Consider the following 11,156-nt stretch of genomic DNA (forward strand, 5'->3'; position numbering starts at 1 on the left):
TAGTTATTTATTTTTAACTAAAATTTATTAAAAATAAAATAAGGGTTAAAATAATATTGAACCAAATATAAATATTTAATATCAAAAAATATATATATTAAACTAGGGGAGGGTCAAAATTACGTATCTACACATTGATACACTTTTTAAAAAAGAGAAAGAAAATTCTATGTAAGCACACATACAATCCCTATACCCAATTGATACTCTTTTATATCATATTAATATACTTTTTATACTGCATTGATACACTTGTAGTGTCCATATACTCAATTGATATTCTCTTATACTAGATTGATACATTTTTAGAATGCATGTAGAAACTATATAGAGTCGTATAAAATATATATCTAAATAATAATTGTAGTTAAAAATTGTATAGAATGTGTAAAAATATGCTATAATTTTTATATAGAATATGTATATGTATAGAAACTGTATCATTATTATATATAAATAAATATCTTTACCAGTTGTATTATATTAAAAGTATATGATATTGTATTTTATTGTATAAATAAGCAAAACTAAACAAAACAAATAGTATGTTATTTTAATAATGTTGGTGAATGCAAAATAATCTGAAAAGAAAAATAATTACTCGATTGTTTAAAAAGAATAATCAATATTATACATTGATTATATATTTATTACATATAAATTATACACAAAAAATAATAGGAATAAAAAATATAACGTATTGATTTTTTTTCTATTCTAACTATAAATTATTGAGGAAAAAAATGTCATAAAATTATATTTAATTGTTAAAATAAAAAAAGTTTCTTCTTAAAATTTTAAAAAGAATAGCGCGAGAGAGTGAGAAGAGCAGCCAACAAAGGAAAAAAAGAAAAAGAGAAAACAATGAATTGACATATTAAAAAAGAGCCTGTGTGGAATTACAATTCTTAAGTTATTTTTGGAGGAATTTGTTTGACCAAGAGGTCATATTTGTCCTTTCCCCTTACAAAAATTTAGGTTGTTACCTGAGACCTCCATTTATGGAGGGCCTCATTTTCTACCACTTAATATATTAGTAGTATAAAAAAAATATATGAAAAGTTCTTTTTAAGTAGGTGGACAGCTAAAAAAATAGAATTAGATATAAAAAAAGTAAAAAACTCAAAAGTAAGAGATTTTTGTTAAAGTCAACGAATAAGTAATTTATTATTCAGATGATATCTTTTTTTACCTTTTCCATAGAAAACGTTTCCTTTACTTTTGATCTTTTAATCATCTCTTTTTTATCCACTTTTCTCACCTTTTCTCTCTTACTCACGTTCACTCCTCTCTCTTTCTTCTATTCTTCTTTATTCTCTTTTTCCAAATTCAAAGACTCAAAAAATTAACATCAAAATCTAACCTACCGACCTAGACTTTACTTGAGCCAGTGACGGACCTAGACTTTTCACCAAGTGGATTCAAAGTTGCTGCATAAAATAATTTAAAAAAACCGCCCTTACAGGGGCTCGAACACGGGACATATGTTTCAACAATTTAATCATCACTAAGCTGGGTCATCCTCTTGTTTATAATGCGTTCAATATATAATATATATCTTTTAAATTTGTAAAAACTGCTTATATATACGTATATATACAGTGTAATTTTTCGACGAAGTGGGTTCATATGAAACCACTTGAACCTATGTGGGTCCGCCCCGAGCCGCCCCTACATCTAACTCCACTTCACGTCACAACCGTATACACTATATATATACATATTATATGTAGGAAATATACACCATCATGTTTTAATTCATACTCTGGGGCACCACCACCACAAAACCAGCGTACTTATTGGTTATCGCCATCCATAATAACGCCATCCATAATAATGTATCATACCTTATCAATTTTTTTTTTTAAAAAAGATGGAAGATAAAGAATTGAAATCAACTAAAACATTGATTAATGGTATATTTTCAGCATAACAAAACTTCGAAACCGATATCTGGATAGACACCACAACAAATCTCATATCTAGAAATTCATATTCAAAGTTTACCACCTAATCAAGTGTCGCCATCTCAATCGTCAATTCTTCAAGCACTAACTCAACAAACTGTCAAGAGATAATGTCAAAACAAACAATTATAATTTTAAAGCTCAATCACTACAAGAAAGTTCATTTTTAGATTTTGTATTTACAAATGGATCTTGTAAGAGCTCGAGAAAAAGAACAAGAAAGGAAAAGAAGAGGGAAGCAAATGGCTAAAATGTGAAAGCTGAAGGAGGATCGAGCTTTTAGACAAAATGAAACAATACTCGCATTATGAGAAAGAATTTTGGAGACAAAAGACTAGCGTCACCTGGTTCTCAGAAGGAGCTACAAATACTAGATTTTTTTCATAATCCGATAAAAGAAAATAGAAACAGATTACAGGAGAAGAGACAACAACAACAACAAACCCAGTGTATTCCCACGTAGTGAGGTCTGGGGAGGGTAAGATATACGCAGTCCATACCACTATCTCTGGAGAAGCAGTAAGACTGTTTCCGATAGACCCCAGCTCAAGATAAGATAAGTCATAAAAAACGTACACAAAGCATGGAACAATATGGCATGACATAAATACGCCACCTATAAGGAGTAGTAAACAAAGAATAGTAAACAATCGTAATGCAGCATAACAAGAATACTGCACCGGCCAAGTAAAGCCCTATCCTACCTACTGAAAAAGTCACTAGCCTTCTATCCTAATACGCGTCCTCCAGATTTTCCTGTCTAGGGTCATGTCCTCAGTAAGCTGTATCTGCTCCATGTTCCGCCTAATCACCTCTCTCCAGTATTTCTTCGGCCTACCCCTGCCCCGCATGAAACCATCCAAAGCAAGCCTCTCACACCTATTGAGGCTCCATGAAGAGAGTACAAGATAAATATGTAGGCAATGCAATTTTATCAGAACCAATTCAAGCAAGGAGAAGGGCAGAAGACTACAAATTTCTCTAATCAGAAGCATATACCAAACAAAATTTACAAATCGAAATATAATTTCAACTAGAAGCCCAATAAATACAAACTCAACGAAGTCATTCCCAAAAAACTAGCGAGAGATCTCCCCATGCATTGAATGACGGTACCAAGTCGTAAAAAAAGAACAAAAATAAAGGAGCAAAAAAGGTGTGTATATGGATTTTTTTAAAAAAATATAAGTAAAACTAGAAAAGCAGAAAAAGAAAAAAAATCGGAAAAACAAGAATGATGTATTATAAGTTATTATTCTGATAATTGATATAGATAAAAAGAAAGCAAACAATTGTCCTATATCAGTTACATTTAAAAAAGGTGTTTAAAAAAAAGAATAATATGATTTAAAAAAAATTAGAAAGGGTGGAGTGGGGGTGGGGGTGGGGGGAGAGCAAGACAACGAAAAGGAGGAATTAAAAGAGAAGTAAGCAATCATCTAAAAAGCTACCATAATAGAAAGAGTAATTAGTTGGGGAAAGGATGAGAAATGGCCTGTCGGCCAAAGTATTTCCACAAAAATAGCCCGTGAATTCATATTATCATATACTAGTCAGCAAAATGGCTTCTAAATGTGGTATTTCTCTTTCTTCTTTTTTTTTTTTTTTTTTTTTGCTTGTTTTTCACTATTTTTTTTCTTTTTCTTTTAATGTGGTTAATTTTATTTTATTTTTTTGAAAAAAGTCACTTTGTCCATCCATTTATTTTTTCAAATGTGATCACTAATATAAAAATATGAAATACAAGTCCTCCCATAATTGTTCTATCTTTTTTCATATGAGTTAACACTATAACGGCACTTTGACTTATTTTTTTCTCAGCCATCTCTCTCTTTTTAATCAAAAAAATTAAGGAATGTTTGGACAGTAAGGGTACAGAGTTTAATAAATTTTGTATATACTTGCACAAATTTTCACAAAATTTTAGGTGAAGTTAACAAATTCACGAATAACGAATTACTGTATATGCTTGCACAAATTTTCTCTGTAAAAAGTATATTTATGTGGTATATATACTGTATGTAGGCTAGGCTCTATATAGATAACTCGACTACATTCCAACCTCACCCAAATTCGCTTATTCCCTAGCTTTCTGATTTCATCAAAATTCAAAAATCGGAATAGCTTGTGAATTCCTTGAAAATCATGCTTAAAATCAAGTGTTATCAACTACAAGTGGCCTGAATTCTCATGTAACTTGAGATATGTAGGAAACCTGATACCGAGGTCAGGCCATAACTCCATGAAACTCGTGCGAAAATCAAACTCTTTCATAAATGAATTTGTGGTCGGACAAAAATTAGGAATGTCAAACTCCCTTTGCCTAGAATTACTTGTATCCACCCTACTCAAAGGAAGGAGGCAGTTGTTGACACCTAATTTTTACCCTCCACGACTAAGTTCAATTTCAAGTTTCTTCGATTCTTAATAAAATGACAATATTTATTCTATCAAAATAAAAACTTTCCAAAGTATTTATCTAGGTAATTTTAGTCTTTTTTTTTTAGTCATTGTAAGTAACTATTATATGTTTTTGTAGTTGCATATACGAGATCATATAATTTTACGAAAAAAAATAAATTTTAATCAAGAGTTATTCAGAATATGAATTAAAATGGATAAAATCTTGATTTAAAATAATTTATTTAAAAAAAATATTCGTTTGCTTTTATCGAATCAAGAAGCTCAGAATTGAATTAGTAAGTAATTCATTTCAAATTTTTGACTCAATTTAAATTGACCATAATTGAAATTGATTTGATCATAATTGCAATGCAATTAGCTCATTAATTTATCAATTTGATTGAAATTTAAATTTATTGACTGAGGGTGTGAAATATTAGTTATTCAATAGATAATTTGATCCTACCATTTGACTATATTTTAAATGACCCAAGAATTGACCAAAAAATAACCTATTCTGTTTTTAGAGAATGGGCCACAACAAGAGACGCAAGTCCCTGCAGCAACACAAAACAACAACAAACAGGTCCAAAATTCTGACCAACCCGGCCCATTTCATTATCTTCAACGACAACAAGACAACTGATGTCAAAACAGCACAACGCAATTCAACATACCAGCAACAACAAAAACTTCAGCCAACATCCAATAACATCAACAACGGCAAAATCCCAACGATGAACAACTCCAATTCTAACCAGTCAAAACGCAAAACAGTAACAACCAACGGCTACAACTTGACCCGACCCGGCGCGAACACCAAAAATTCAAAAAACAATGACCCTCAAATCACGAAAATCATCTCTCTTCACCTTATCTCTGCAATTTTGCAGGCCTAGGAGCCATCTTTGTTGACCTTTGCTTAAGATTGAGTGTTTCCAATTCCAAAATCCAATCCAAATCAGGAAGGTGAGTCCAAATCCGAGTTTTAGGGGATGTGTTCCTCCATTTTTTGAAGATAAAAAATCAGTATCTCCTCCTATAAATAGAGGAGATTGAGAAGGAGGAGGAGGGGATTTTTGGGGGGAAATTTGGGAATTTGTAGGTTTGATTTCTGGAAAACACTTTGAATTTCGACAAAATGTTGTTTAAACTCCGGTGTGGTGGGATATCCAATTTGGCTCGTGGTTTCCGGTTCGCTGCCCGGAAGAAGGTAAACACATTTTTCACCCTTAAATTTCCTCGTTGTTTCTTCTTAGCTTTTGAAAGTCATAGGTCTTTGTGTTTGATATCTGCTTCATCCTTAAATAGGTTAGGTAATGTTGGTTTTGTGGAACAAGTTGAATTGTTGAGAACTCTGTTTTGCTTGCTCAATTCGGAACAAAGGATTTCGATATTGGCTGGCAGATATATCCTGAAATAATTTGATTTGTCCTTGAAATTGGTTGTTGCTGCGACCAATCGCGATGTAAGGTGTTGAGTTTGGAAATTAAGTCTCTGTCTCGTATGAATGTTCCTACCCTTCTCATGCTTGATTTAGATTCTACTAAAATTAATCTTTCGATTTGCGTGTTTGAATTTCTGACTTACTGTGACTTGTTTAACTGGTCTAGGGGATGAAACCTTTGTTTCACTTCTGTAAGACTTAGAAAATCTGGAGTGTGAGCTCCTTCGAGTTCTTTTTTGGCTAAGCATGCTTTTCGTCGTTTTGGCTGCACCATTCTGTTTAACAAATGTTTAGTGAAGTGTGCAGATTTGTGTGATTCTTCCCTATTTTCATGCCCCCCTTTCTCTGTAGTTTCTATCGGAGTAGACTATCCAAACGTTATGTGGTTTTCTTAAAGCTCCGTCCATCAGTAATGACCCCATAATTCGGATAAAAATGTCTTGAGATTTGTTTATGTTTGCAATTAATCCCTTCTCTCGTTCTAACACGCCAAGAATCTAGTTGTGTTTCTATTTACCCATTAATGACCCACAATGTTTTCATTGACCTGCTAAAGTGAAGTGTTTTATACTACCCACTGATTTATTTATTTTGCTACAGTTTTGTGCTAAGACATCAAACCTATGTTATTGTTTTTGGTTAGGATTCCCATTGAATAAGATACTAGATAAGTAAGACATCTTAGTTTGCTGAAAATTAGTAGCTTATTTTAGTTTGATATGCAAACTTTTTCCCACTTGAGTTTATTCCAACAGAAATATATCCTAATCCTTATTTTTTTTTCATATGCATGAACTCCTCCGTTGAGTCCCTCAGACTCCCTCTCTCGCATTCCGTTGGGTTAAACCTGATTTGCATCGAGTCAAAAGCTCAGATCCTAGTCCCAAAGGGACTGTTTTGTGCTGGTATACAGAAGATATACACCATTATACAGGTTTGGATAAGGGGAAATGGAAAAGGAAACTGATTATATGGTTGGAAGGCCAAAATCTGTATATATTTGACCAGTATACGGTATTATATTCGCTGTATATACACAAAAGGGCAGCAGCAGGAAAACTGATATACAGTCAGTATACAGCTGGGTATACATTGCAGAAATGGACCAAAAGTCCAAGAAGAATAGGCCCAAAATTTGGCTAGATTTGAAAGGGCCCAATCTTTAACTTCTTTTTCTCTTTAGTTTCCATTTTAACTTGTTTATTTGTACTTATGTGAACACACTAACTAATTAATTTAGATAAATTTCCCAAGTCGTTACCATTTTATTCTATCATGTATTTTAGTCGATTCGTGATTTTCTCACCTAATTTATCTCGTCTAAATGAATTACGTGATTCTTTCGATTTTTCTTCCTAAATCTAATCTTAAAAAAAATTGCTAAGCACTTTATTTTGAAATTGGCATTTGTTTTATTCATGTGACTAATAGTTTGTCTGGGTTAAAATAATTTCCTTCAAACCATAGAAATTATTTTCTCGTAAATTTTAACTTTTTCACAATTGATAAGATAGTTTTAACTTGATATTTTCTTAACATTTTTTCAAAGGTGTTATTTAGAACAAATTGATCTTTTATAATTAAATATATATATATATATATATCAATTACGTAATTTTATTTTTTTTTAAGAAACACAAACTTATTTTCTTCTTAAATTCAAATGTGCAACCTAATTTGGATATGTTTCTCTTTGTGTCAAGTAGAATATTCTACCATTTTCCTAGAAATAATTATGAATTAAATAAAATATTTTTTAAAGTAGAATACTTTGTAATATTCTCAAAAATAATATTATATTATGCGGAATATTTCATAATTTTTTTTCCAACTCCAGTAGACTACTTCTTTTTTGAATAAACAAATGTCAATTTTAAACGTGTAAGTAAAAGCAATCGTTTTTGCAAAATTAGCCACCTTTCGTAAGTTAGTCAAAGATGATATTTTGGTGAATCGTTTTAAGACAGACGCTCCTAAGTGTCGTAAAAGCCTTCTTAGGGCGTTAATTGAATTCTTACTCAGTTTCTCTAAATTCAAAGATTTATTTCTGTTTTTGAATCTTGAAATTTATTTGAAGTTTTGTTGATATTTTCTATAAAAATCAAGTGGCGACTCTGTAATTTTGTAAAAATTATTTCGAAAGATTTTCTTGAATTTTTGAAATAATTTAAAAAGGTCAAAACCATTTCCTTTAAAATGAAATCCGAAAAGGGATAAAACAAATACATATGTATGTTTTGTACTGTAAATACACATTCAGATCTGTATGGCTATGTATTTTGTATATTTTTTAAATATGTGTATATGATATACATATTTGTCTTTTCAAAATAAAAGTTAGAGATAGAAGAAGAAAAAAATAAAAAAAAGAAAAAGAAAAAAACGAAAAGAGAAGTGAAAAAAAGGAAGAAAGAGAAATAGAAGAGTAAAAATAAAAGAAAAAAATAAAATAGAACAAAGAAGAAAACGAAAATAGAAAAAGAAAAAAAAGATATGAGAAAGGAAAAAAAAGAAATAGGAGAGAGAAAAAAAAGTGGAAAGAAAAAAAAAAGAAAATGAAAAAGAAATCAAAATAAAATGATAAAAAAATAAGATGGAAAAAAACAAACAAGAAAAAATGGTAGAGATATAAGAAAGTGAAAGACGGTAATGATGTTTTATTTTGAAATCTCGAATACATGGAGATAATTATCTTCAAATATGGAAAAGGTAAAAAAAGAAAACAAAAAACAAAAAAAGAAAAAAAAAAGAAAAAAGGAAAAAAATGAGAAGTAATAGAAAAATATAAAGTAGTGAGAGTAAAACATGCACTTGCCTAGTTAATGAGTAAAATAATGTTACTCCTGCTATAAACTATAATTTTACAAAAACATTATTATTTATTGTAATTATAGTTTTAAGTATGCTACTTTCTGTAATTTTTTCTTTTCAAAACCACTTTTCAGTATCTCTATGCTTAGCAAATCACTCCAAATGCTTCCTCTATCCATTGGCTTCAAGTTAATGCATCAAATCACGTACAATTTCACCAAAATCAAGCTCTGAAATACTGATCATGTCAATTAGCAATGCAAATACGATTTTAGCTTAAACACAATACAATTTATGACTTTTAGCTCATAGAACAGGTCCAAATAAGGGCTATTGGCACTTGGACGTATAAATACGCCCAAGATCAACAGAGTAAATAATGAGACATTGGAAAAAATGAATACATATTCCTTATCATTGTTCATATTATTTAAAAATCTCAATGAATTTAAGCGTAGGATTGAAAGCAGGCTCGATAGGATAGTTCTCTATATGATCGCTTAATAATATGAGACTTCCTTCGTGGTGCTTGTGTGCTAAAGAGTGAAGGGAGGGAGGATACTTTCACTAGATTCAGAATTCTACAATATATTGACACTAAAATTAATTTCTATGAAATGTTGCTACTAATCTTATCTCTCAAATGTATATATGGTTTTTGTTGAGTTCTTACCTTCAAAAACATATTGTAATTCCACAGTAACGCGATAAATTAGATTATGATGATGAGCTAGATTTAGCCACCATTCAAATCATAATATTACGAATTCATTCAAATAACTCTAAAAATAATAATAGATATATGTGAATTAAAAATATAGTAAATCTTCAATGAGTTAGAGGGTGATAATCAAGATTGCTTTCAATTTCAGGAAAGTGAAATCAAGTAGTATAAATTAAGCTTTGCATAATGCAGAAACCATGTGCTTGGGAAATAGAGGCTGACAAATTGGACTTGTTCATTAGCTTGGTGATAAATACAATTGAATTCCTTTTGCTCACTCTATGTTGAAATGGGCTTTCCTGTTTCCTTTACAAAGTGAGGGGAGGCAATCGATAGATAACTAATAAGTAAAAGCTATAATTTTCAAGTCTTGAGTCGAAATGTCTTATCAAGACAAGTTGCAAATAACAATAATTAATTCCTACTTAAGTAAGATCAATAGGGCTTGTTTGGTATGAGGGGTAATTAATAACTCATACGAGATTAATTTTATGATGAGTTTACCCCATGTTTGATTAGGATAAAATCGCGAAATAACTTATCCCCAATTTAGTTATTGTAGAATTATAGTGTTACTTTTATCCCGAATTAAAGAAGAACTAACAATTTCAAAATATGTAATTCCAGATAACTTGTTCCTCCACCAAACGAGCCCTAAAGCGATGGTCGAAAAAGGAAAACCTATTTTCCAAAGTGAATGCAAGTCCAACTAGCATCAACGTCAATGAAGCCCAGCAACCAATTTTTTGATAACTACTTGCCATGGAAGAACAAATAAAAAAAAACATTAATTGTTTATGGCACAATATACACAATTTAAATTACTTGAATAAAATTAAAGTAACATTTTAATTTTTATATGATAGTAATTGATTTATCCAAAAAAAAAAAAAGAAGAAATGATATTTCTTTTCTATTATATAGAAGAGGTGGTTTCGACCACCTCTTGCAATTACCAAAAATTAATTATTTCCACTTAATTACATAGCATGTTCCAATATATAATAATTTTATTATTTTATCATAATGGTTTAAATATTTAATATATTCTATTAATTTATATTAATTAACTATAACTACATATTGAAGGTAAATTTTATTTATTTATTTAATTGTTTATCATGTCCAAAACTAATTTGTTACCACAAATCACAATAATTAATAACTTAAAATATTTAAACGTTATAAATATATTTTTTAATTAAATATTATTAATTCTAATATAGAAATGACTTATAATAATTAAATAATTAATTAGGGGTAATATAATAAATCACGGAGCAATTAGAGGTAACATAGACAGACATGTCATCTATTTTTTTAATTAAATATTATTAATTTTTTAATACATAAATGACATAATTAATGGTTAAAGCAGATGAAAAAAAGGTCATAAATATCTATTTTTTTAATTAAATATTATTAATTCTAATATATAAATGATTTATAATAATTAATTAGGAGTAATATAATACAAAATATTATTAATTATAATATATAAATGAATTATAATAATTAATTAGGGGTAATATAGTAAATCACGGAATAATTAGGGGTAGTATAGTAATTGTGGAAGCACTGGTCAAAACCAGTGCTTCTATTAATTTATATTAATTAATTATAACTACATATTGGAAGTAAAATTTGTTTATTTATTTAATGAGCTATCATTTTCAAAACTACTTTGTTACCACAAATCACAATAATTTGTTACCACATATAGCAATTTTATTGACTTTCATTATTTTAGCAATGCCACATAAATTGAGATAAAAAATGCACTGCAAATCATAATAATTAACAA

At 29.7% G+C, this 11,156-nt stretch overlaps 1 protein-coding gene across 1 annotated transcript; it reads left to right on the plus strand.

The window, feature by feature from the left end:
- The first annotated feature begins 4,934 nt into the window (after positions 1-4,934).
- On the plus strand, positions 4,935-7,070 carry LOC107858777. Its single transcript, XM_016703564.2, has 2 exons — positions 4,935-5,583; positions 6,634-7,070. The coding sequence occupies exons 1-2, from the start codon at positions 5,512-5,514 to the stop codon at positions 6,958-6,960; spliced, it is 399 nt and encodes a 132-aa protein (XP_016559050.1). The 5' UTR covers positions 4,935-5,511; the 3' UTR covers positions 6,961-7,070.
- The last annotated feature ends 4,086 nt before the right edge of the window (positions 7,071-11,156 follow it).

This window comes from Capsicum annuum, chromosome 2 (genome assembly GCF_002878395.1).
Source record: "Capsicum annuum cultivar UCD-10X-F1 chromosome 2, UCD10Xv1.1, whole genome shotgun sequence".
Classification (NCBI taxonomy): Eukaryota; Viridiplantae; Streptophyta; class Magnoliopsida; order Solanales; family Solanaceae; genus Capsicum; species Capsicum annuum.